Source organism: Pygocentrus nattereri, chromosome 9 (genome assembly GCF_015220715.1).
Source record: "Pygocentrus nattereri isolate fPygNat1 chromosome 9, fPygNat1.pri, whole genome shotgun sequence".
Classification (NCBI taxonomy): Eukaryota; Metazoa; Chordata; class Actinopteri; order Characiformes; family Serrasalmidae; genus Pygocentrus; species Pygocentrus nattereri.
Window position 1 is genome coordinate 37,301,896 of NC_051219.1, and position 24,964 is coordinate 37,326,859.

The 24,964-nt window shown below is 40.4% G+C and overlaps 1 protein-coding gene across 8 annotated transcripts in view; it reads left to right on the forward strand.

The window, feature by feature from the left end:
• Positions 1 to 2,815: 2,815 nt before the first annotated feature.
• Positions 2,816 to 24,964, forward strand: part of pax7b (paired box 7b) — a 65,387-nt gene continuing 43,238 nt past the window's right edge. Inside the window, exons 1-4 of one of the 8 annotated variants that reach the window (XM_037541503.1) lie at positions 2,816 to 3,221; positions 4,714 to 4,949; positions 5,244 to 5,385; positions 7,955 to 8,083. In XM_037541503.1, the coding sequence (XP_037397400.1) occupies positions 3,137 to 3,221; positions 4,714 to 4,949; positions 5,244 to 5,385; positions 7,955 to 8,083 (592 nt within the window). In that variant the 5' untranslated portion in view covers positions 2,816 to 3,136. Of the gene's footprint in view, positions 3,222 to 4,713; positions 4,950 to 5,240; positions 5,386 to 7,954; positions 8,084 to 24,964 lie in introns of all 8 variants that reach the window. The other 7 variants (XM_037541505.1, XM_037541502.1, XM_037541504.1 and 4 more) reach the window with 7 other exon arrangements.

Genomic DNA, 24,964 nt, shown 5'->3' on the forward strand with positions numbered 1-24,964 from the left:
AAGCTCTGATTAGCTGGATGTAGACTTTGTGTGAAGGTAGATTTCAAGGAGGTGGGACGGGTGTCGCTGCTATGGACGTTAACCTGAAATGTTAGAGCGTAGAACAGGTTTCTACTGACCAGCTTCTTCTTCCTCCTCTTCCTCTTCCTCTTCTTGCCACAGCGCTGCTGTATTAAACGAACATTTCACGAAACGAAACGGGAAAATAAGTGTGTCATGTAGTTTTGCAGAATTTCCTCTGCTCTGGTAGAAAATAAATGGCTACTGAGCGTCGCCACAGCTGGAAAATAATCCAGAAAGCTGCAAAATCAATGATTCCTGACTGGGAAAAAAAGATGGGACAGCGTTGACCACAGTTCAAATGGACCACCCTGAGGCAGAAGACCAGAAGGGTGAAATAGTAAATAGTAAATGTGCCCAGTCCAAAGTGTGAGATATCTGGTGAAAAATGATTTTTTTGTTCATGTGTTTGTTTGTAGGCGAGTTTATTTGATTCCTCTGTTGGAGGAAACGTCTTTTCTTCATTATAACAATACTTTTGTGATTTTAAGAACCACCGAAACATCAAGATATTCTTATAGATCATAGGAAAACCTGCATTGCTAGTATTAGTAGAGATATTAGTAGGGGTGTATTAGTATAACTATCATATTCTCTGTTAAATATAGCCTAAAGATTCCTTCATAAACCTAAAGAAGTGAATACACAATTCCACTTCAACCATAATGAGAGAGCCACACTGGAAACGAGGTGCTTTGGCTGTATGTGATGAAGTGTTTCGAGCGCAGTACATTACATGAACACAACTGGTGCCGAAAGAAGTCAGCTGGAAGAATAAACTGTGCTGCTCTGATGTGGCGCTTAAAGCACCTTTTCCCCGTGTGTTCAGTGGAGGTAGAATCGCTTCAAGGCTGTGAATGATTCCCTGTTATTTAACCAGATCTGCAGTCAGTGAAGTGAATGATGGCGAGTGAGTCACTAAAAGATATTTGATTTATTTATGATCTTAGCATTAAATTCCACTAAAACTCCTTCTCACAGAGGTTCGCTGGTCTTACATCCCTCTATCAGAGACCACACTGGCGCTCCGGCTGTGATTGGTCTCCCGGGAGCTGCGGCTGCTCTTCTCTCCGAGTAAATGACTCCGCTGTTCATTAAACGCGGCGTTCAGGTCGTTTGCTGAGTGCACGAGCGGCGGTCAAATGTCCCCCCAACACACACACACACACACACACACTGCGCTGTGAGGATATGACAGTACTGTACTGCCCACCTACAGCAGTCCAGTGTATTTTAAAAACCATATTAAATATTAAAGAGGGGAAATTGTGTTGATAATATTTTGGCGCTGCTGAAACGCTGTCATTAGTGAGGTTTTTAAAATTAATTAATTAATTAACGCATTAATTCCTGAAGACCTGCGCTGAGTTACAATTTCACCCTCCTTACTTTTAATTGTTCGAATAATAATCGCGCTTTTTATATTCGTCCAGGTATTCGGACGTGCAACATTGGACCCGTGATACCATAAATAGTAACCATAAACAGTTCTCGCGAGTGCAGAAATACCTGTTAATGGTAGGCAGCGCGCTAGATCGAGAAATCATCGTTTTTACATAATCGTGTAATCGTGTCGATTTAGCGATTCAAAGACGGTTTATAATTACTCTGTCTGTGTTGCTTCGTTCTGTCCATCACTGAAGGACGCCGGTGCGTTAATAACAAGATGGAGTGTAGAAACTTTATTTCAAAAGAGTAAAAAGACAAAATAGAGTTGTTTAACCAGACTGTTTTATTTTTAGTTGTATTGCCCTTCGTGTGTTTACTGAGAACACTCACGTCTCGAACGAAATGCTGCAGGCCTACTGAAGTAGGGATTTCCACTCGGCACTGTCTGTTAACCCTTTAATGTCCACATCTGAAAGTTTAAACCGTCTGGTTCACGTGTTCTCTGGGCTGAGCTCGCCTGAGCAGATCTGACGAACTTTCCACATGGACAAATATATATGGCTAAAATGTGAGACTTTATAACTTTGTCATATTAAATTCTGGATTTGGGTAACATGAGGTTGCTTAGTTTGACAAAACTATAGAAAGTAAATCAAATTTTGTGAATAAAAGTGTGAAACATTCAAATGAAAGTTATGTTTAAATGAGTATAATTAGATCTTTATGCGAGGCACAACTATACAAAAGCTCATCACTTCAGACCAATCAGAACCAGCCCTGCTGTGTATCTCCACCGTAGTAAATGTGAGCTGAATGGGTTAAACTGCTCATTCAGAGTCTTTCTAACAACAGCAGCTCTACACCCTGAGCTCTGAACGGCGGGAATAAAGTTCAGTCATCAGATCAGAAGCTGTGTGTAGTCTCAGATTGTGCAGCGTGTGTTTCTGGTCTCTCTCTCTCCCTCTCTCTCAGTCTCTCTCTCTCTCTCTCTCTCTCTCTCTCTCTCTCTCTCTCCCTCTCTCTCTCTCTCTCTCTCTCTCTCTCTCTCTCCCTCCCTCTCTCTCTCTCTCTCTCTCTCTCTCTCTCTCTCTCTCTCTCACTCTTTCACTCTCTGGAAGTTGAGCAATCACGCGTTAGTGTTTGTTTTCTGTTCAGTGAGAGGGTCCGTGCTCTGTTCTGATTGGTCGTTGGCGCTCGCCCGTACCCCTCGGTCGGCACGCGGATAAAAGAAGGCCCCGCGAGCCTATGAGCGTTCACCGCGCGCCCCAAACTCACCCTCGCCAACAAACTCCATCGAGAGCTTCTGAAGAAAAGACCGCGCACAATTAGGCGAGTTTTTTACTGTCCACTCCAGAGCGTTTTTGGAGTTACACCACCCCCCCAAACCCCAACACCCCACCCCTCCTCCTCCATCTCCATTCCGCCTCCCCTCCCTCCTTATCCTTCCCCCCTGACGCACGCGCCGTTCGGGTTTAGCTGGACTTCTTTTTGCCCCGCGCCCTCTCTCTCTCTTTCTTTCTCTCTCTCTCTCTTTCTCTCTCTCTCTCTCTCCGCTCAGGAGTTTGTCCTTCTTTAAACATCAGTTTATGGGATTGTCCGTCCCCGCAGCTCTCTGCTCGGCCCAGTGTGTGTTGGCGGCTTTTGTCCTGAGTGGACTCTCCGCGTGCGCGTTTGACTGAAGAGCAGAATGTCCACTTTACCGGGGACAGTGCCGAGGATGATGCGCCCAGCTCCTGGACAAAACTACCCCCGAACCGGCTTCCCCCTGGAAGGTGGGTCAGCTCCGTCCTTTACTCGACCCTGAAGATTCATTTACCTTCTTTAGCTTTACAGCCTTTTCTGTTCCGGCTTCTATGTAATTATCATTTTAAAGTAAAGAAACTGAAAATGTATATTCGATCGTACAATTTCGCATTTCCCCATTTATTTTCATTCACTTTTGTTCTTTTCTTTTCTTTGATTTTATTTGATCCTGTTTTTGTTCCTTTTTAACTTTTCTTTCCTTTTTTTTCTTTTTCCTATTTTTTTTATTTTTCCTCTTCATTTAATTTCCAAATAGTTAATGGTTCATCACTGCGAATTCTGGATTTTATTTTATTTTTTTTACAAAAATGTAAACATGTTTTTTTCCACCTTACGGTTTATATATATATATATATATATATATATATATATATATATATATATATATATATATATATATATATATATATATAGATATAGATATATATAGATATATATAGATATATAGATACATGTATATGTATATATATGTGTGTGTGTGTATAAGAAAGAAATATATAAGTAGAGAATAAATCAATTAACACAGTAAAATTTGGATTCCTGATTAAAGACTGTAGTTAAGCTCGGATCTCGTTATGACTCTATTTGATGGAAATTTCAGTGATTATTTTTGCATGGACCCGCAGTGGAATGAGACGTGAATTGAGCATGTAAATAATAATGTGGAGCAGTGTGTGTGTGTGTGTGTGTGTGTGTGTGTGTGTGTGTGTGTGTTTAAGCGCTGGTGAGAAGCTACATTAATATCTGTAAAGCAGGAGAGAGAATAATGAGAGTGGACAGTGGCAGCTGCAGATTCCTCACAGACCCACTGAGACACTAACACATTAAAGCCTTAACAGCCTCTTCAGTTCAGCCTAGAAATGCGGTAACGAACTCAAATCGAACTGATTTTATTCGGTTCATTAAATACTCTAAATAAAAAAGTAGAAACGTGATTTGTATTAACAAAATTAATACTTTGCACCAACCTGAAACGCTCCAATCAGCGCCCTGTCCAGCCCTTTACACAATCTATAAAACACGTTCAGACACGTTAAAGACTAAACTCATTTAGTGAAGTCGTTTTTCACGGTATGATTTTTTTCTGTTGGTTTGCGTGTTTATTGTTAGTGTTTCTGTGTAATTATGTTCTTAGCTGTGTGTGTGTGTGTGTGTGTGTGTGTGTGTGTGTGTGTGTGTGGTGTAAGTCTGTGGAGTCGGTTAGGTAATTTAGTTAGACGGACTGTTTTAAACGCGTATCATCAGTAAAGTGAGACCTGAGCTGTGGTGATCCTGCAGTGTTGATTCAGAAGATAAAGTCCAGGCATTTAACCGCGGCTTTATATTCACTCTAACTGTGAAAGAGGCTTTCCGTGTGAACGTGTTGACTTGTGAAAGTGAGCGGGTTGCGCTTGTTTTTCTAGAAAACTCTCCTTCCGTGGGGAGCTGTGTGTGTAATGTGTTCTGTTTTCCTGGCCGCAGTGTCCACTCCTCTGGGTCAGGGCAGAGTGAATCAGCTCGGCGGAGTGTTCATTAACGGCAGACCGCTGCCCAACCACATTCGCCATAAGATCGTGGAGATGGCGCACCACGGTATCAGGCCCTGCGTCATCTCCCGCCAGCTGCGCGTGTCGCACGGCTGCGTCTCCAAGATCCTGTGCAGGTACCAGGAGACCGGCTCCATCAGACCTGGAGCGATAGGAGGGAGCAAGCCCAGGGTAAGGAGAGGACAGAGGAGCACAGATTCACTTATTATTATAGCTGGTGCTAGTAGCATTGTTGTTGATGGTGGTGGTATTGTTGTTATTATTATTATTATTATTATTATTATTATTACAATAATAATAGCATTAGCAATAATGGCAGTTGCAAAGAGGACTAAACTGATGTGATCTCACATTATTCATTTCCAAACTGTCCACAATTAAACAGAATCTCTTTCTCTCATATTTCCCATCCCTCTCTGTATTCCTCTTTCTTCCCCTTTATTCCTGAATTCCACCCTAAAGCAGGTAGCCACTCCTGATGTGGAAAAAAGGATAGAGGAGTATAAGCGTGAGAACCCAGGCATGTTCAGCTGGGAGATCCGAGATAAGCTGCTGAAGGACGGAGTGTGTGACAGAAGCACCGTTCCCTCAGGTGAGGCCTCATCTGGTAAGCGCAACTTTTACAATATTCCCACACCTCTTACTGATCACTGCACTTTTACAGTATTCCCACATCTCTGACTGATGACTGTAGTTTTATAATATTCCCACATCTCTGACTGATAACTGCATTTTTATAATATTCCCACTCCTCTGACTGATCACTGCATTTTTATAATATTCCCACTCCTCTGACTGATCACTGCACTTTTATAAAATTCCCACTCCTCTGACTGATCACTGCACTTTCATGATATTCTCACTCCTCTGACTGATCACTGCACTTTCATAATATTCCCACCCCTCTGACTGATCACTGCACTTTTATAATATTCCCACTCCTCTGACAGATCACTGCACTTTTATAATATTCCCACTCCTCTGACTGATAACTGCATTTTTATAATATTCCCACTCCTCTGACTGATCACTGCATTTTTATAATATTCCCACTCCTCTGACTGATCACTGCACTTTTATAAAATTCCCACTCCTCTGACTGATCACTGCACTTTTATAATATTCCCACTCCTCTGACAGATCACTGCACTTTTATAATATTCCCACCCCTCTGACTGATCACTGCACTTTTATAATATTCCCACTCCTCTGACAGATCACTGCACTTTTATAATATTCCCACTCCTCTGATTGATCACTGCACTTTTATAATATTCCCACTCCTCTGACAGATCACTGCACTTTTATAATATTCCCACTCCTCTGACTGATCACTGCCCTTTTATAATATTCCCACTCCTCTGATTGATCACTGCACTTTTATAATATTCCCACTCCTCTGATTGATCACTGCACTTTTATAATATTCCCACTCCTCTGACTGATCACTGCACTTTTATAATATTCCAACTCCTCTGACAGATCACTGCACTTTTATAATATTCCCACTCCTCTGACTGATCACTGCCCTTTTATAATATTCCCACTCCTCTGACTGACCACTGTAACTATTACAATATTCCCACTCATCTGACTGCCCACTGTATTATTTACAATATTCCCACACCTCTGACTGATCACTGTACTATTTACAATATTCCCACACCTCTGACTAATCACTGTACTATTTACAATATTCCCACACCTCTAACTGATCACTGTACTACTTACAATATTCCCACACCTCTGACTGCTCACTGTACTATTTACAATATTCCCACTCATCTGACTGATCACTGTATTATTTACAATATTCCCTCTCATCTGACTGATCACTGTATTATTTACAATATTCCCACACCTCTGACCGATCATTGTACTATTTACAATATTTACACTCCTCTGACTGATCACTGTACTATTGATAATATTCCCACTCCTCTGACTGATCACTGTACTATTTACAATATTCCCACTCATCTGACTAATCACTGTACTATTTACAATATTCCCACACCTCTGACTGATCACTGTACTATTTACAATATTCCCACTCATCTGACTGATCACTGTACTATTTATAATATTCCCACTCCTCTGACTGATCACTGTACTATTTACAATATTCCCACTCATCTGACTAATCACTGTACTATTTATAATATTCCCACACCTCTGACTGCTCACTGTACTGTTTACAATATTCCCACTCCTCTGACTGCTCACTGTACTGTTTACAATATTCCCACACCTCTGACTGTTCACTGTACTATTTACAATATTCCCACTCATCTGACTAATCACTGTACTTTTTACAATATTCCCACACCTCTGACTGATCACTGTACTGTTTACAATATTCCCACTCCTCTGACTGCTAACTGTACTGTTTACAATATTCCCACTCCTCTGACTGCTCACTGTCTGTTTACAATATTCCCACACCTCTGCACTTCTACAGCATTTTACTCTGATTAATCACTGTAACCTTTACAATATTTCCACTCCTCTGACTGATCACTGCATTTTTGAAAGTTAATTATTAATGTATTATTACAGCCTGTTGATAATAATAGTATGGACATACAAACATGAGGTAGTAATTACTGCTGAATACAACACATTAATAATAATAATAATAATAATAATAATAATAATAATAATAATAATAATAATTATTATTATTATTATTAGTGGTAATAGTAGTAGTGTGTAATATTTGCAGGGTATTCATTTTTAAATAGATTATTTTTAAAAATCTTTTTATTCCATGCATTCTTCCACTCCATCTCAAATTTTTTTTGTAATTATTGTAATTACAACAACACTAACAACAACAACAACGATAATAATAATTATTATAATAGTTATTATTTTTTCTTATAATTATTATTATGTAACATTTGCAGGGAATACGATTTCTTTTGCATTGTGCTATTTTTATCTTGATTCCATATATTCGTCCAAGCCCTCTCCAATGCATTATTATTATTATTATTATTATTATTATCATTATGATGTAACAGGTGCAGGGTATTCGTTTGTTTTATTGTTTTATATGGTACAGTTTCTTTAACGTTTACTCCATATGTTCTTCGACACCGTCATAAATGTTTAAGTGTTCTTATTGTAGATTTTTAGATCGTGATGTTGTTTAATGATCTTCTCCTTTACAGTGAGCTCCATCAGTCGAGTCCTCCGCACGCGCTTCGGAAAGAAAGAGGACGAGGATGAGTGCGATAAGAAAGACGAGAGCGGAGAGAAGAAGACCAAACACAGCATCGACGGCATCCTGGGAGACAAAGGTAAAAACCCGGGAGTTTCTCTCTTCTTCCTGCGAGGCTGTGGTCGTGTGGTCAGTGCGGCTCATCTGCGTTTCTCCACCTGCACTGAAAGCCCCTCTGCGGGACAGCAGCCTCGGCTCGGTCAGAGCGGGGTTCGGGGGGTTTACACTCAAATGAAGGTTAATTCGCGCTCGTTTGTTGAGCGGCGCTGTAAATCAGGCTCGCTGTGAAGCTGTCACTCCAGCCGTTTGACGGAACCTCCTCCTTAATGATTTATACCGGCCGTGTTTCGGTCCCGCGGAGCCCTAAACGCGCCCTCCAAACGGTAAGTGACAGATGAGCGATGTGGCGATCAGATTCAATTACACCCCGCAGCGGCGCTGTGCCCTAATCTGCCCCTCAACCGCACCTTCCCCGGCCTTCACACCTCCTGCTCCTCTGAACGGCCGCGCTCATTTCTCTCCTCTGGGTGTTGAGGAGATGGAAGCCGCGCGCGGAGGAACATTCCGCTTCCAAACGCGACTGACAGTCCGTCAATTCACTAAACTTGAAGATGAACTTCGCTGCGGAGACCCCCGCTCCACTGAAGGCCCTTTTTCCCTCGCGCTACAAAGGCCACATCTAAAAAGCGAGGGAGGCATGGAGAAGAGGAGTAGATCCGTCCTTTCACATTCAAAAAGCCGTAAAGGAGGGAGAGAAAACTGGCAACAAAAGGCCGAGAGGAGAACTGAAGGCAGATGAATTATTCAGTGCGCCCCGCCGGTAGATAGGTTTGTAATATTATGGGCTCGTCTGTTGGAAGAGAATGAGATTTGGAGGGTGCAAAATGGTTTATTCTTGTTTGGAAATGCCCACTGCTCCTTCTTTTGGCCCATCGCTGCTCCGCTCCTGAACTGACGGGCTTGGTTGAGGGGAGTGAGGGAGGAGGGGGTCTTCTCACACTTATTTTAATGGCACATAGTGTGTGTTTAACATGAGACCCCGCGGTGGCTCCCGACTCTGCCAAAACACAGCCTGCGGAGTTTCACTGCGAATCACCTTCATTTCTCCTCTACAGTTTAGTTTCACTCGGAGGTCACTGCGATTCAAACGGCGACTGCTCAAAAATGCATTATTATATTGTTATTACAGGATTATTATTATGTTATTAGCTCACGCTTGAGACGCTGCTTTGAATTGAACTGAGTTGGTCGTTGGCAACGAGTTTGCAAAAGTGAGAGAACTGTGTGGATATTATTCACGTGCACGCGCAAGAGTAATACACACTTATATATATATATATATATATATATATATATATATATATATATATATATATATATATATGTGTGTGTATAAATAAAATTAAAGAGCATGTTAGTGAATCTATGCTGTGCTTTGCTGTTGAATATTCTGGTGGCAAATTGTCGAACAGTGTTAGCTGCTCATGGTTGGAACAGCTGGAGCTGAAGCTTCTGGGTTCTGGCTGTAAAAATGATGAACTGAACTCATAATTATATTTCACAACGAAATAGTGAAAGTGCGGAGTGGACAGGGCGTGCATGGGCTCGCGGGTCGAATTCATTTCTGCTGGGTTATTTATCGCAGTGTGTGTGTGTGTGTGTGTGTGTGTGTGCGTGTGTGTGTGTTTCTCAGCCCGTTTCTTTCCATGTGGTGACACCCGGACTGTGTTCTTTCAGGACGTAAAAAAGGGAAAAACCCTCGCCGTCTCTGGGCTTGTTTCACTCGATCATCGCGCTGGCATTTAATAACGTTAAGACTTATTAGAGCTGCTAATGAAAACGGTGTGCAGTGAATGGGGGTCTGTGTTGGAGGGGTGTAATAGCTCTCAGGCATGCGGCGCATCAGCCCTCGCTGCTCGGCAGAGTCCTCGGCGCACAAACGATATGTTGAAGGGTTTTAAAGCAGATTAAATTGAGCCTTTTATTTCTCCTCCACTTTCATCTCTGAGCGCCTCTCGCCGGCTCGCCCTGGGCGCGAATTCATGAGATGTTGAAGGTTCTCGCGCAGTTGTCGGGGGGCTTCACGGCCTCATACATTTGATTTATTTGCTCTTTTTTTTGTTTTATTTTAGTTTTGGATCGCTCCGGCTGACGTGTCGCGCTCAGAGGAACGAGGGGGGACAACGCGCGCGCGCACACTAAACACGCCTTGTGTCACATATAAGACAAATAACCTAAGCCAGCTGTTTACGAGCCTGAAGAAAGGAGAGTCATATTTAGCCTCACATTTAATCCCGAGGAGAGAGAGAGAGAGAGAGAGAGAGAGAGAGAGAGAGAGAGAGAAAGCCCATTAGCAGCGCTGCTCGCTCTCTCCCCTAATTATGCTGTATATTTAGATCACGCATTTAAAGTGACCCCGTTTTGCCATTAGCTAACCTGCGTGATCTGAACACGCAGCGTGGCCAGAAATGACTGCATACACTCCCCGTTTACAGCACTGCTGCAATTCTAGTGGATTTTTCCGTTTTTGTGTATTTGATTCATTTCGTTTTATTTACTAAGACCTTTGATTCACGGCTAGACTGACGTCAGCGCATTAACGAAGACCTGCTCGCTCAGAAGATTCGCGTTAAAGCGGCGCAAACAGGCGAACGAAACACGTTCAGACTCAGAGTTGATGACACAGAGGTGTCAATCAATCATACCGTTTGTCCTGTTCGGTTTAGAGCGACTCTCTCAGGTTAAATACGACCCACGTTACCACTTTTTATGACACGATTCCTCAGCAAACGTTGCAGCGCAGCGGCATCTATTCAGTCTCAAACTGTAAAACCAGCTCATTTCATCTAAACTTCCCGCGGTTTCATCCCTAAATCCTGATGTTCCGATCCGATCAAGCTGAACGAACCTCGCTGGTTTTCAGACGAGGAAAGACCCTCAGCTGGTAACTGAGCGTCCTCAGCGGGCAGCGGTCGCCCCGCCGGGGTGTTTAGAGAGAGAACCTGAAGTTAGGGGCTGTGTGGAGAGCGAAATAAAATTCGTTGAAAGAAGGAGGGACGGCGGGATGAGCGCAGAGACCACTTCAAACAAGCCCATCTGGAATGGTGATAGAGAGCTTTAGTGAAAGTATGGGGAAGTTATTTAGCTATTAATAACATTTTTTCCTCGGGCGCGCGGAGTCCCTCCATCTGCACTTTCTCGCAGCTATTTGGCTGGGTTGAAATTGAGGGAGACCCAAATGTTGGGCAGAGATAACACAATCATCAGAGCGGCGCTCCTGTGCTGCGCATCAGTGTATTAAACTCGGATTAACCTCCTCGCGCCGCCTCCCACCGCATTTCACCGCAACTCCGCGCGCGCCTCACACACAATGCACAGCCCGGAATAATAATAACGTCATGCTAATAAAGGACACAGTGCGCTGATTCCATCATCATCATCATCATCATCATCACCATCATCATCATAACGCCAACATGAACTATGACAACAACAATAACAATGAAGTGGTTAAAAAAAAAAAAAATAATAGTAATAATAGTAATTGTCATAACGATTTCAATAGGGTATAATTACACGGATTCAGTTGTCATCATCATCATCTTCATCATCATAACGCCAACATGAACTATGACAACAACAATAACAATGAAGTGGTTAATAACAACAACAACAACAGCAACAATAATAATAATAATAATAACAATAATAACGATTTCAATAGGTTATAATTACACGGATTCAGTTGTCATCATCATCGTTGTCATTAAAACCACCACCACCACCACCACCAACAACAACAACAACAACAACAATAATAATAATAGTAATAATTTAAGTAGGGTATAATTGTACTGATTCAGTCGTTGTAATCATCATCATCATCATCATCAATATCATCAACATGAACAACATCAACTACGACAATAAAATCAATAACAATAAGAACAACAATAATAATTACTATATAATAATAATAATAATAATAATAATAATAATAACCATGAAATTACGCTCATTTAGTCATCGTTATCAACAAACTATGAATTATATATATATATATATATATATATATATATATATATATATATATATATATATATATATATATATATATATATATATATATAATGTTTTTATTATGTATTATGTGGGTTTTTAAATAAAAACAATAATAATAATCTATTATCTAACAATAATAATAATAATAATAATAATAATAATAATAATGATAGTTGTTTATCCATTGCTATTGTTACATCAATATTAAAATGTATGCAATCAATGATCAGATTTTAAGAATTTATTCAAATTGATTCAAAGCCATAATCCATTGAATTTACCTGATTTCAGTGTGTCCATCATTTCCACATAAACTACATTTGATCATATGAATTCAATTGTTGCCCAAAGTAAATGAATGTAGTGTAATGTCATATATTGTATTAAAGTGGAAGTGATGTTTGATTCAGATGAATTCGGTGCATTACCTCTTTAGTGTGGTTTGCACTGGGCAATGTGGAACTGTTCACAGAGTCATTTGCAGTAGAGCTGAATGCCATGCTGTTCTGCTCTGTGCAGTGGAGTAGCAGAGCAGCCAGAATAAAGTCCTAAATCCACATCAACCGAGAGACACAGCTCGTGGAACAAATCAAATGGAATAAAAGCCCAGGGCTCAGTGAAGAAGAGCTGCAGACAGCCCCCCATTCCCTCATTGCTTCCTTCTCGGTCAAACTCCTATTCCCACATTTGGCTATTTCCTGAAACCTTTGGCTATAAGATCATGAGCAATGATATCATTGGTTGTTGTGATCTGCATCTGCTCCTGGACTTTAGCTCTTAAAATGAATGCACACCAAATTTCTTCCCATTTTAAAGAATACTAGTGACCATTTCCCATATAATAATTACTAGATGTAGAGATTGACAAGAGCTGGTTTGCATTCTTTTACAAATATGATTTTGGACGTTTAAAAAAGAGAGTTGTCAGTAATAAAAACACTGCAGTGCTATTTCACTTAGACTTTCATTGTGAAAGGTCAAACACAGTCTTGTGGTCACAATATGCTGGACAGATCTGCTGACCTGTCAACCTGAAGCAGTTCGCACAAGCTAAATGTCCTTCTATGTGTGTTTGAATCTTTAAAGGGCAGAAAGAGAGAGTAGGTGCAGGGAAGGCGAGGCTGCTGAGGGGAAATTGAGAGGCTTAAAGTCTTTGATCTTTGGTTGCTTTGGCTTATCAGAAACACTTGTGGTGACACCACGACAATGGGAGTTCATCATATTACAGACTGCCAGTGCTGCTTTCAAGCCTGCCTGTCTATTAATTAAACTATTTCTTCCTATGTGGGACAGGGACTATCTGAGCACCCATTCGGGCTTTGAGTCTGTTTTTCTTTTCTCGTCCTTAAAGGTAGAAAAAGCATAATTACTAAAACTTTTCAGTAGGAGACACTGGGACCTTTTCTCTCCCATATTAATGTACACTGTAAATGTACCAAGTAGAACATTTGTCGCATGAATGAAATTTCAAAAATAAATATTCTTGAAATGGCAACTTTTAAGGAGAAAGCAAAAACGTCCTTTACTTTTAATGAATGTTAATGTAAAGCAATTTAATTCCAATTTTGGGCCATTTCTATTGGTCCATTCATCATGAAATATGCACACAATATAAAAAGAGCAACTGCTGAGCCTAAAATAAAATTGGACAAAATGGACAGTGACGATATTTTGTTGATGTGTAAATATTGTGCAGGTTCAAATCAAGTAAAGTGTTTATTATTGTAATATATCTCTTTTTTTCAGAATTCTTTCCCACTCAATAACTTTAAAAGCCCCCCCCATCCTTTCATCATTGGCGCTTCAATCAAAGTACATCATGAAAGTGCAGAAGCTTTCAGTTTTGGCCCTGGCATGCAGTCATTTCTAGTATTTAGCATGCTGGTTTAAGTGGATCAAGTCAGAAATACTTTTGTCATTGAGGGAGCCTGGCAGTGCGCAACAGGCCGGGGACCATCTGGGTACATCAGAAGCCCCCAAATGAACAAACGACAAGGGGAAACTCCTGCTGACAGCAATAAAAGTGCTGGCCTTCAGGCTTCCTATGTAGTGCCACAGAAGAGGTTTTGATGGCCCAGCTCACCATCTCTTCAGTGTTGCATGCTGCTCATAAAACTCTTGGTGACTCACATAAAGACAAGAAAGTCTGTTTCAGCCCAAAATGCCATGCGGAAGACTGTGAAGACTTTAGCCCACCACACGTTGCTCATCTGTCTTTTGAAAGGGAGCCGGCCTACAAAACCCAGTTTACTAACCTGTGTCTGCTAATTAGATCACACTAGGCTGGGCCTACTCTTCATTATGAGGTTACATACAAGTCATACAACCAGTTGTAAAAAGCAAGATTATGTGGTAGTTAGTTAATGAGTCTTTTGCTAGGATAGAGGCCTCTATATAGCTCTTCACCCCAAAGCACTCAGAACATGTTGATATATTTTTTTTTTCTGCATTATTGTCTGTTTGGCTTTCTAACAGCATTAAGGGTCTCTGTGGGAATACAAACATACCGAAAGAGGAGTTACCAAAGTGGAAAGGGGGGGTCTTTGAATGGAGTTGGGGGGGTATGTGTCTCAGCCCACTCCTTTGCCATGGAGCGTTCAGTAGCTTTTCCTTAATCCCGCTTTCATTTTTGCCGACAAATGCCAAGAATCTTGTCCGGAGACCCAATGGGAAACTGATGGGCTAACAAAAGGGGGATCCTTCCACAAGGCTGCACAAGGCACTCATAAAGCCTTCAAGAAAAAATAGCACTAGGCCTATACATTTAGACTAGCTTTCAAACACCATTAACCCTCACTACAGCTCATAGGAGACTGTTACGTCTGGAACTTTCATCGCAAAACAAAACCTTATTTAGTCTGCTGGCTTCATGCACTGTGGGCGATAGGCTGAGTGAAAAGGGGGCTGCAAGTTCTGCAATCATAGCAGACAAAGGTCAATGCATCTGGTTAGAAAAATGTGGAATTCAGATGGTATCTCAGGGCTGTGTCACCGTGCAAAATTAGACCTGCGTGTCATGTGGCCATCTAGGAAAAAGGTGTGACTAACGGGAGGCTATGGGTCATGGAGCATTGCCATATTTCAAAATTATTACCTTTACCTTCATGTGCTCCAATAGTTTTTCGGTTCTACTTTGCAAAAAAATCACACATGCACACTTTATGGCGGAATTTTCCTTTATTTCTGTAAAAAAAAACAGAAAGCAGCCATAAATGTGTTTTTTGCTGATGTGGAATTTATCTGTGTTATCAAGATTTTCCTCAGTTTCAGTTGCTTGTGTTTCAATTGCTATGTCAGTTAAAGTCAACTGTCTTCTATTATTCTCTTAACCAAGCTTTGTTCTCTGAATGGCCTACCGATTTGTTTGACTAAAGATCGTTCTGATGTCTCTCAGCCTCCTCAGCCGACTTAAATACAGTCAGTTTAAAGGGTAGAAAGGAAAGGGGAAGCTCTCTTGTTTTGCCTTCTCTGCATTGGCCATTCAGGCAAGTTGATGAACTCCTCCAAAAGTTTATTAAGAGGAGGGAAACAAAAGGGCCTGAAGCCTTTCGGCAAGCAGGGAGACAGTTTATAAACTGGCGGCCATTGTTCCTCAAAGGCAGATGCATGAATACCTTTGAATGGGCTCTATCAAACTGACATGATCAAGCTAGACAACAGCATGTTAAAAGGAAAAGCTGTCCTTTCTGCTGCACAGATCTGTATATTTCCTGCATTAATGTACATCTGCGGTAGGAGGACTCCAAGCTGGGCGCGTTTGCCCTCAGTCAATACCCCGAGCAGGGCTCTTTAGACTGTTTGAAGTAAAGGTCTGTGTTCCGCACGCCCACAGTGGGCAGCAGGTGTCACGAGTCTGGGAGAAGTATGGTAATCTTAAGCGCGGAAAGAAAAGGGTCACCCTCCTTTTTAACGTTTTAAAACAGAGTGTTTTCCAAGTGAGTGACTTGGAATTGGCTTTTTGTAGTATTGGATGTTGTCTTAATGCAAGTGATAGGATTTGCATTTCTATGAGGTTTGAAGGTTTCAAATGTGCATGCGCTGCGTGCAGTTTGTCTTGTGAAGCAATGTTAAAATAAAGTCATATTTCTTTGTATGTAAAGCTCAGATAGACACGATACATATATGAAGTATATCAATATAGTAGCTATATTTTCATCATCATAGACAAAAAAAAACCCAACTCAGAAAAAAGCTCACATTTCAGTTTATATCGGTTGCATGTTGTACTAGTACATCTATCTTTTACCACATAGATATATACTCGTAGCACAAAAAGCACTCAATATCCTCACTGTCAAAAAAAAACATCTCCAAAATAGTAACTTTACAGGCGAAGATGAAAACATTCTCAGATTTGAATGTAAGTTAATGTGCAGAGATTTATATTGAAGTCATTTTGCAGCATTTCTGGTTGCTTTTTAAAAAACAAAAATTGCCAAAAAGTGCGAATATGTAATATAAAAAAGGTCCTATGACTTGTAAGGATAGCAGAACCCTGTTTGGTGCTACATAGACCAATATTCATCAGGTTTTCTGTCATGTAAACCTATTTACCCATGCAAAAAAACGCCATTAAGGTTCATACGGCGGAAGGACATTTTCAGTCTGCTGTCAGTCTCTGCTATATCGTTTTATCTTTGTTTATTGTTGACTATTGAAAGTGGTGAGATATCTCTTTCTGCCCCATTGGCAGTGCCTTCAGCTGCTCTCATTTAGACCACTAAGGATAATTGTAACAAATAACAAGAACTTAGCCAAACAAAGAGCGCTCTGTGTGTAGTGTGGTGTGGCAAAAGAATAATGGGTGTTGTGATTCGTGACCCTTCTCGCCCACACTAAAGGGTAGTGTCCCACAAGAGACGGTCCAAGATGGAGGGATTGTTCACACGCAAGGCAACCCAGTCATCCCCCCCCATAGCTTTTACCTTTACTCTATAAGAGAACAACAAAAAAGTGGTAAGAGCGAGGACAAAGCATGACTATCTTCTAAATCAAAATGCAGACTAAATATGTCCTTCAATAATGAACTCACCAATCTGCAGTTGACTGTTTCGTTCTTCCTCTACGAAAAATGTGGAATATGTTTTGATTTATCAGCTGTATCAGCACAATAATATCTCGTAATGTCCACATTAGCTTGTCTCTCATCTCTTTTCATTGCTGACACTATGAGAATGCACGTTCTTGGGTCATATGTTTGAATATTGCTTCCAGGAGATACTTGGTTTGCATATGTCTGAAGGATTCACCACCTCAGCCAGATAATTAAGCTTGTAAATGATCCATAATTGCTCTGGATGGTGTGAGAAACCTTGGCAGTCAACAATATGTAAAGTCTACAGTGTTGAACGTTTGAAGACCCCCTGGCAAATAATATGTTTAGTTGATTTTTGAAGTGAAAAAAAGTCAATGCATCCTCTGTGGGGAACATAAACATTTCATTGGCTGCACATTTGAGCAGTGAGTTTAATATATTAGAAAAAAAATTGTAAAATGTGCCTAAACCTTTGCACAGGCTACATTTTAAGTTTCATTTTCTACCGACTCCCAGAATGTAAAATTCAGCGAATGCTGCAATTGTGCATTAAAAATTGTTCTCTGAAAATGTTTTGTTACTGAAATGTTGTTAACTTGGGACAAACCTGTTGATATTGGTGATTATTGCTGCTGAACGGTGGTTTTGGGTTCTCTTCAGTCCTTTAAATCCTTTGTATGAGAGTTCCCATCTAACCAAATCACTGTCACATTTCATGTTCCGCATTTTGGGAAACATGTTAAATGTTTGTTACATAAATATCTGAGTATTATAGGTCATATTCTGTGCTTGCAGAATGCTTTTCATATCTGCAGTAATTAGACAGGACATGAATACTAAATGCCTGCTTTTTCCCCAAACAGCTAAACAAATGGTGGTCAAACAAATAAATCAGAGAGAAGTTCAAATACAGAAATATCTCACAGCTGAGGTCTGACCTGACTAGCTTTCAAGGAAAGCTACACACGCATATATATGAGCCATGCACTGCAGTTGTATGCAAAAATCTGAACACTCCTAGTTAAATGACATGTTTTGTTTATTTTCTAGGTGAAAATAAGTTAACAGGAGGAAGCTGATATTTTCCTACGAATGTTAGTGCACAGTTTCTATTCATTTGCTGAAGAACTTTAACATATAAGAAAAAAGTCAAACATAAAGTAGAAAATGTCCCAAAGCATGTTTACATTTTATGTTTTATTCCCCCCCAATTTGTTAAAAATTCAGCAAATAAACTGTCAATATGCATTAAAATGTGCAGAGGTGTGAGGACATGTTCACTTATTTTCACTTAAAAAAAACCCTCAAAATATGTTTATTCGACCAGGGGTGCCCTAACTTCTGCACACAGCTGTGAGGCGCACAGCACTCTTTTTTAATTTAGAAAAAGAGAGAAAAAAAATCAGTTGAGCAGGCATTCAGACGTGCGTGGTGTTAGCTTGCGACAGACAAAAAACGAAATTTCAGCCCAATTGAGCCGACAGTGGAGGCGCAGCCCATGTAATGTGTGGCAGTAATTAAGCGGAGAGGCATTTGTCCTGCTTTACTCCTATGATTAGTAGTTAACACCATGGTCCAATAGCTTAAAAATCACCATCAGCCCACGCTACTTATGGCCATAAAATTCCCCATTTTATGCTCTTTAGCGCCTTCACCCCGAGATTCTTCATTAGGCCTTATTTATAAGTGTGTGTTTGCGCTCGCACAAAGACAATAAACATGTTCCTAGAGTGTTACAAATCAGAAATTTGCTCAGATTTTTTCCACCAACTTAAAACGTGAAAGCACTGGGCAGTGGGAGCGAGGCTGAGGGGCCAGGCAGCTGCGTCTCCCCATGCAGCTTCAAACTGGCCGCTTGTCGTACATTTTTAACTAATGGGCTTATTTATGCACCCACTGTCACTTTCTCCTCAGGCTACTTTCTACACTGATTTTGTTCCCCCCTCTCTCGCCTCCCAGATGGCTGTTTTTGCAGTCTTACTGTTCCCAAGTGGAATTTTTTTTCTGCTGTTTGATTAAGGACGATTGAATTTGGGTTGACAGTTGTCGTATGTCTGGCGAGCAGTTAGCGCTCAGTTAATATAGGCCACAACGTTGTGTTCAGAAGGTTGACTGCAAAGGACTTTAGTGTTAGAAGATTGATCTCTGGAGTGTACTTTTTTTTGACAAAGCTTTAAGAGTGTGTATCTGGGTGCATTTCAAAGCACCTTTTAACCATAATCTCTAAAGAGGTTCAGTGATCCCAAATGACATTCTTTCAGAGGAGAGGAATCTTCATCTCTGTTTATTAATCTGCTTTTTTCAAAATAAGATTATGCCCTTACTTTTTTTTTAAATAATAATAAAAAGCCATTTAACTTTAAGCCTTAGGCTGTCCACTTGGCGCCTGCATTGATATATTAAGATTTATTTTCCAAAGGCTAAATCACTAGTAAAACTGACAGTCAGCACTTTTTTGTTTATCTGCGAGGGAGACGCACGCGTGCCACCGTGGAGGAGTGTGCGGATAAAGACTTGCACTTAATAAATGGTAGTTTGCTAAGACATAATGCCCTGATAACAAATGTCTTTGTAACAACTGAATTTAGTTCAGTGCTAGTTTTTAGCCTTTAGTGTTTACAGGAAATAGCCAGCATGGGGCCACAAGACACCCTAGAATTTCTTTTATTGCACTGCTGAATGGTTTTGCTAGGTTTTGTCTAAGGTATTGAGTTACATAATGATGAAATGGCTTTGAATTTAATGCATGTGCACATAATTCTGCTAATCAGGGCCTGTTTGTGGAAGGAATTTGTGAATTATATATATATATATATATATATATATATATATATATATATATATATATATATATAAAAAAGAAAACCTCGTATCTCCAAAATGTTGACTTTACAGGAGAAGGAAAAAACATACATTACTTTCAGTGAAAGTCAATGGAACCAGACTTTTTTCCACGTCATTTTTGGTCATTTCTTTTGGTCCATTCATCATGGAATTTACATACAATATAAAGAAAAACAGGCTTTTAGAAATAATGTTAAAAACTGAAAAACAACAATTTTTGTTGTTTTTTTTGTTGTATTTCAGTTTTTGACATTATTTCTAAATGTATATATATACATAGAGAGAGAGAGAGAGAGAGAGAGAGAGAGAGAGAGAGAGAGAGAGAGAGAGCGAAAAATGTGAAAAGGTAGCTGGCATAATTGTGGAAACATCTTTGTTTTCTATTACAAGCAATGCTTTCACCCGTCTTTTCTCTTTTTTTCTTATTATTTTGTTTACAAGACACATCAGTGGTCAATGCTAAATTCTTGCGAGATTTGTTGATGTCTAGATCCTCACATTTAATAAAAAGGGTTTATTAAATCTGGGGAGGGGGTACCCTATAATATTCCTACAGTCACCTGGGTTGAGCACTTTGAGATCTTTACATATCAAACTCTTTTTGGTGGTACACTTAAGAAATGTACTTTTTTCCCCAAAACCTTAGCGTGTTTATCTTCATCTTTGGCTCTTTTCTTTTCTAAGGCATGCGTTTAAAGTGAAATTCAATTAAGGCATGCAAGTTTAAAGGGCTGATTTTACAATCTCTTCCTCCTTTTAGAAATATGATTAAGTTCCACCATTTTGATTGCTTTTGACCTCAATTACCAAGATCCATATCCCAGGAAATGAATTCAATATTAAAAAGGGAGAATGAGGGTGGTGTAAATGGACACCTGCTTTTCACCTGCAGTCTGAACAATGCTGGCAGGTAGAAACCGAATTAGAGCTTTCTCCAGTTTCTATTGACTGTCTCAGCATTTCCCACAAAAATGAAGTCCACTGTTCATGTAACGAGCTGAAGGAAATTCTACCGCCACCTTATATGGCCTAAAGGAACATTAAGGAATTTGATTCCTAGCTCATAGCTTTAAACAGTAGAGAGGCAAACAGAGTGCTCAGGCAATTGTACATTCAACTAAAATGTGAAATGAAATGGCACGGGTTGGCGTAGCCAAAACAAACATTCTCTGCGTCTTCTCACGTGTTAGCACTTCTCGAGCCACGGCACAGGCCACTGTGCTTGAAGCTGAAGAGCACTTTGTAGATTACGACTCATTTCTTAACCGTTTCATAGACCAAACACTCAGTGGCCGCATTCCAGAGCATGCAGAACCTAAGAGACACAAGCCATCCTTGGCCACCCCTTCTCTCCATGGTGTCAGCCCTCTCCCCAGCCCCTTAATGGATTAATATGCAGGCAGCACTTTCCAGTGGCGCTTGGGCACAGAGAGTCAATATGTCAGCATTTATTGATGCCCCACAGGGCTGCACAGGGTTTTCAGGCCTCCTTTCAGGCTTAAATGGCCCCCTAAGGTGCTGCCTCTATTGGGCCTGAAAGGCCAGGGAGGCCCCCGAGGCTCTCTGTTGTTTAAGGTGAGCACGCTCACACACACATGCAACAGACAAAAAGACCACTGAGCCTTCAAGCACATGACAAGACCTATAAAAGAGCATCACCCATCACCTCTCCTCCACATTTCCCTCTTTCCCTCCAAACTTTTTTTTTTGTGCATGGCGACTGAAAGAAAAGGGACCTAATTGTTTGTTGTGGGAGCCGGAGATTATAGAGCCTTCCCTCCTTTTCTCCCAAGCTTTTTTGCTGTTTTTTTTCTTCTGCTGCTTCTTCTTATTTAAGGGTGTACTTCGATTTTATCCTGTAGAATGATAATAATGAGCGTGGTCTACAAGGAGTGTCAGCCTAAAGCACACTGGCATTGTCCTTATGTGCTTCCATATGCCATCTTCTGATGAAAGCTTGCTGACATTGTTGGCTCTGAGTTTGCAAGCTGCCAAGGCCAGATTACTTACTGACAAGAAAATAAAAAAAATACAAAAATGTTTTTTCAAGAAAAGGACTTATTGAGTTTTGTAATAGGAATGGTGGCATAGAGCACATCTGTCTGAAACCGTTATTCCACTAAGAATAGGCATATTTCTCTGTACCAAAAACATCTACTGTGTATGTAGATATAGCTATCAGCTAAAGATCAGTGAGCATTGTTATATATATCTACTGTAGATATTGACAGATATTGTTATAAACATCTACTGTAGATACGACAGATATTATTACAAACATCTACTGTAGATATTGACAGATATTATTACAAACATCTACTGTAGATATTGACAGATATTATTACAAACATTTACTGTAGATATTGACAGATATTGTTATAAACATCTACTGTAGATAGTGACAGATATTATTATAAACATCTACTGTAGATAATGATAGATATTATTATAAACATCTACTGGAGATATTGACAGATATTATTATAAACATCGACTGTAGATATTGATAGATGTTGTTCTAAACATGTAGTGTAGATATCAATAGGTGCTGTCAAAAACATCTACTGTAGATAATTATGGGGACTGTTATAAACATTGCTATGTATTATCTTTCACATCTACTTTAGATAGTGATGTGTATTGTTATAAACAACTACTGTACATACTAATGAGTATTGTTATAAACATCTACTGTAGCTATTAAAGTTTATGACTATGAACATCTACTGCAGATATTAACAGATATTGTTACAAACCATTACTGTAGATATTAATGGCTAGTGTTATAAACATCTACTGTAGATTTTAATAGGCATTGTTATAAACAACAACTATAGATATTAACAGGCATTGTTATAAACAACTACTATAGATATTATTGGGCATTGTTATAGACAACTACTGTAGATATTAATGGCTATTGTTATAAACAACAAGTGTAGATATTAATGGCTGCTCTTATAAACAACTACTGTAGATATCAATTGACACGGTCATAAGCATCCACTGGAGATACTGATGTGCATCTGTTGTATTAGCCACACCCCTATTTCCTTAATTGTGTGGCATTTCTAAAACAGAACTGTCTCATTTCTCTCAGTTTCACCCATGCTGTCTAGCCTCATTCTGTGTTCTGCCTTAATTGTGCTATGTGGATCTGCATAATCAAGTGCATGTCCTGCAGCCAGTGTGCTCCTGGGTCTCCTTCTGCTGCTGTGCTTCAGAGGAGCACTATCTCTACCTCAGATCCTCTGCAGACTTTAGGAGAGGCAGGTCGGCTTCAGTCCAGCCCTGAAGCCGTGTGGATTGTTCTGTAGCAGATGCATGTCAAAGATAGGAGATTATAATAGTCTGTTTGTACAGTGTTCCTTCCCTCTCCCTCGCTCTCTGACTGACCAATAAAGAGGATGGTGGAACAACTGTGAAAACAAAAGGAGAGAAACTGGAGAGAGTTTGGAGTTGGATTACAGGTTTGTTGAGAATGTTTGGGGTTTTTTCTGGTCATTTTGGCATCGTATCTTTTAAATGAAATGGATAGTGGTCCTTTCAGTTTAATGCCAGGCTGGCCTGAGGACGATTCAGTTGTAGTGGATTTTCCTCTGTTGTGAATTGACACAGAACGGAAGAACGCCATCTGTTTTCCTTCTTTACAAACAGTTGTGTTACAATTAGCTCAAAACAAGGGGTGGTCTTCTGAAGAATCACTTGAGGTCTAGGAATAATGGCCAACATAAAGGGTACAGTGTGGTTGATGGTGGCTCATTGCCATGGCTCATTAATGTCCCATACATAGTTAACTGGAGCCAAAAGCATTTCTCTAATTTGTTAATCGCTGCCTGTTGGAAATGTGGAGAGCAATGGTGCGGCTCAGCTAATATGTGGTTCTAATGTTGTTTAGACTGCCAGGCCTGATGAAGACAAATGTGTAAATGTTTGCCACCGTGCTAAGTGCAGTGGCCTTTTAGGAATGTGCAGCTGTGGAGGGCTACATTTCCTCAGGCCTTTTAGCTGACCAAAGCGCTCCAGAGAGACCAGGGCAGGAGATGCTGGACGAGAGCAAGAATAAAAAGAGGCCTGAGAGGAGGAAAGAGGCCGAGTGTGGCCGTGATGATGAATATCCCATCTGCTGGTCTCTTCGCTGGTGTCGGAGGTTGGCGAGGAGGATGGAAGAGAGGCGCTTGTGTTGGGTGGTCATGACTCCTCTTTGGCCCCCAGTCATTCTTCGCCCATAGCAGTTAATCACCATCCTGGGCTCAGCCGCTCTTAACGCGCCTTACACGCCGGCGCTGACAAAGTTCAATCAGACACTTTGTATAATGAATGCGCTTTGTGAATGTGAAGTAGGACTGTTACAGCTTTTCACTTTGCCGGCTAATCTGTCAGGCACTGTGTGATTTTACAACCCGCTTGCGGTTGAAGCTGTGCCTCTGAAACACTACCACAGTTCTTTGATGGTGATATAATTAATTGTCCCTATGTGCAGCTGAGTGATACAAGTTATGTCGGTTCCGTTGGGAGCAACCAGCCTGAATAATTAATAGGATTCAAATGATTCCAAATGCGACAAGGCAGTGAATTATGTACATAAATGTCTTTTGGGTGTGAGGGAGGTTTTCTTGCAAAGAAGTAAACACGGCTGATTCGTTTTCAGATCATTTTGCCAATTAGCTTGATCTTGAGCTCATGTTCAGTCATTTTCCCATAAACATATACTTGACAAAACAGTGAACCCTGAAGGACGTCGAAGGAATAATGTGTTCTTAATTAAGCACTCGTTTCGTGATAAACGCTTGAGCATTTTTATCAAACTTTTAAACGGAATTACATCTGTCATTTAATTGTAATCAGAGTGTTCCTCATTATTTAGGCAGATTAGGCTGAGCTCCTAATGGATTTATAAAATCTGATGCATCTTGTCCCGTTCACCTTTTTCCCTTGTTCCACAGCAGCGCTTCCAGTGTCAGTGGTACCTATCAGCAACCATCGAAGGCAGCATATGTTTTGCTCCGTTCCATTTAT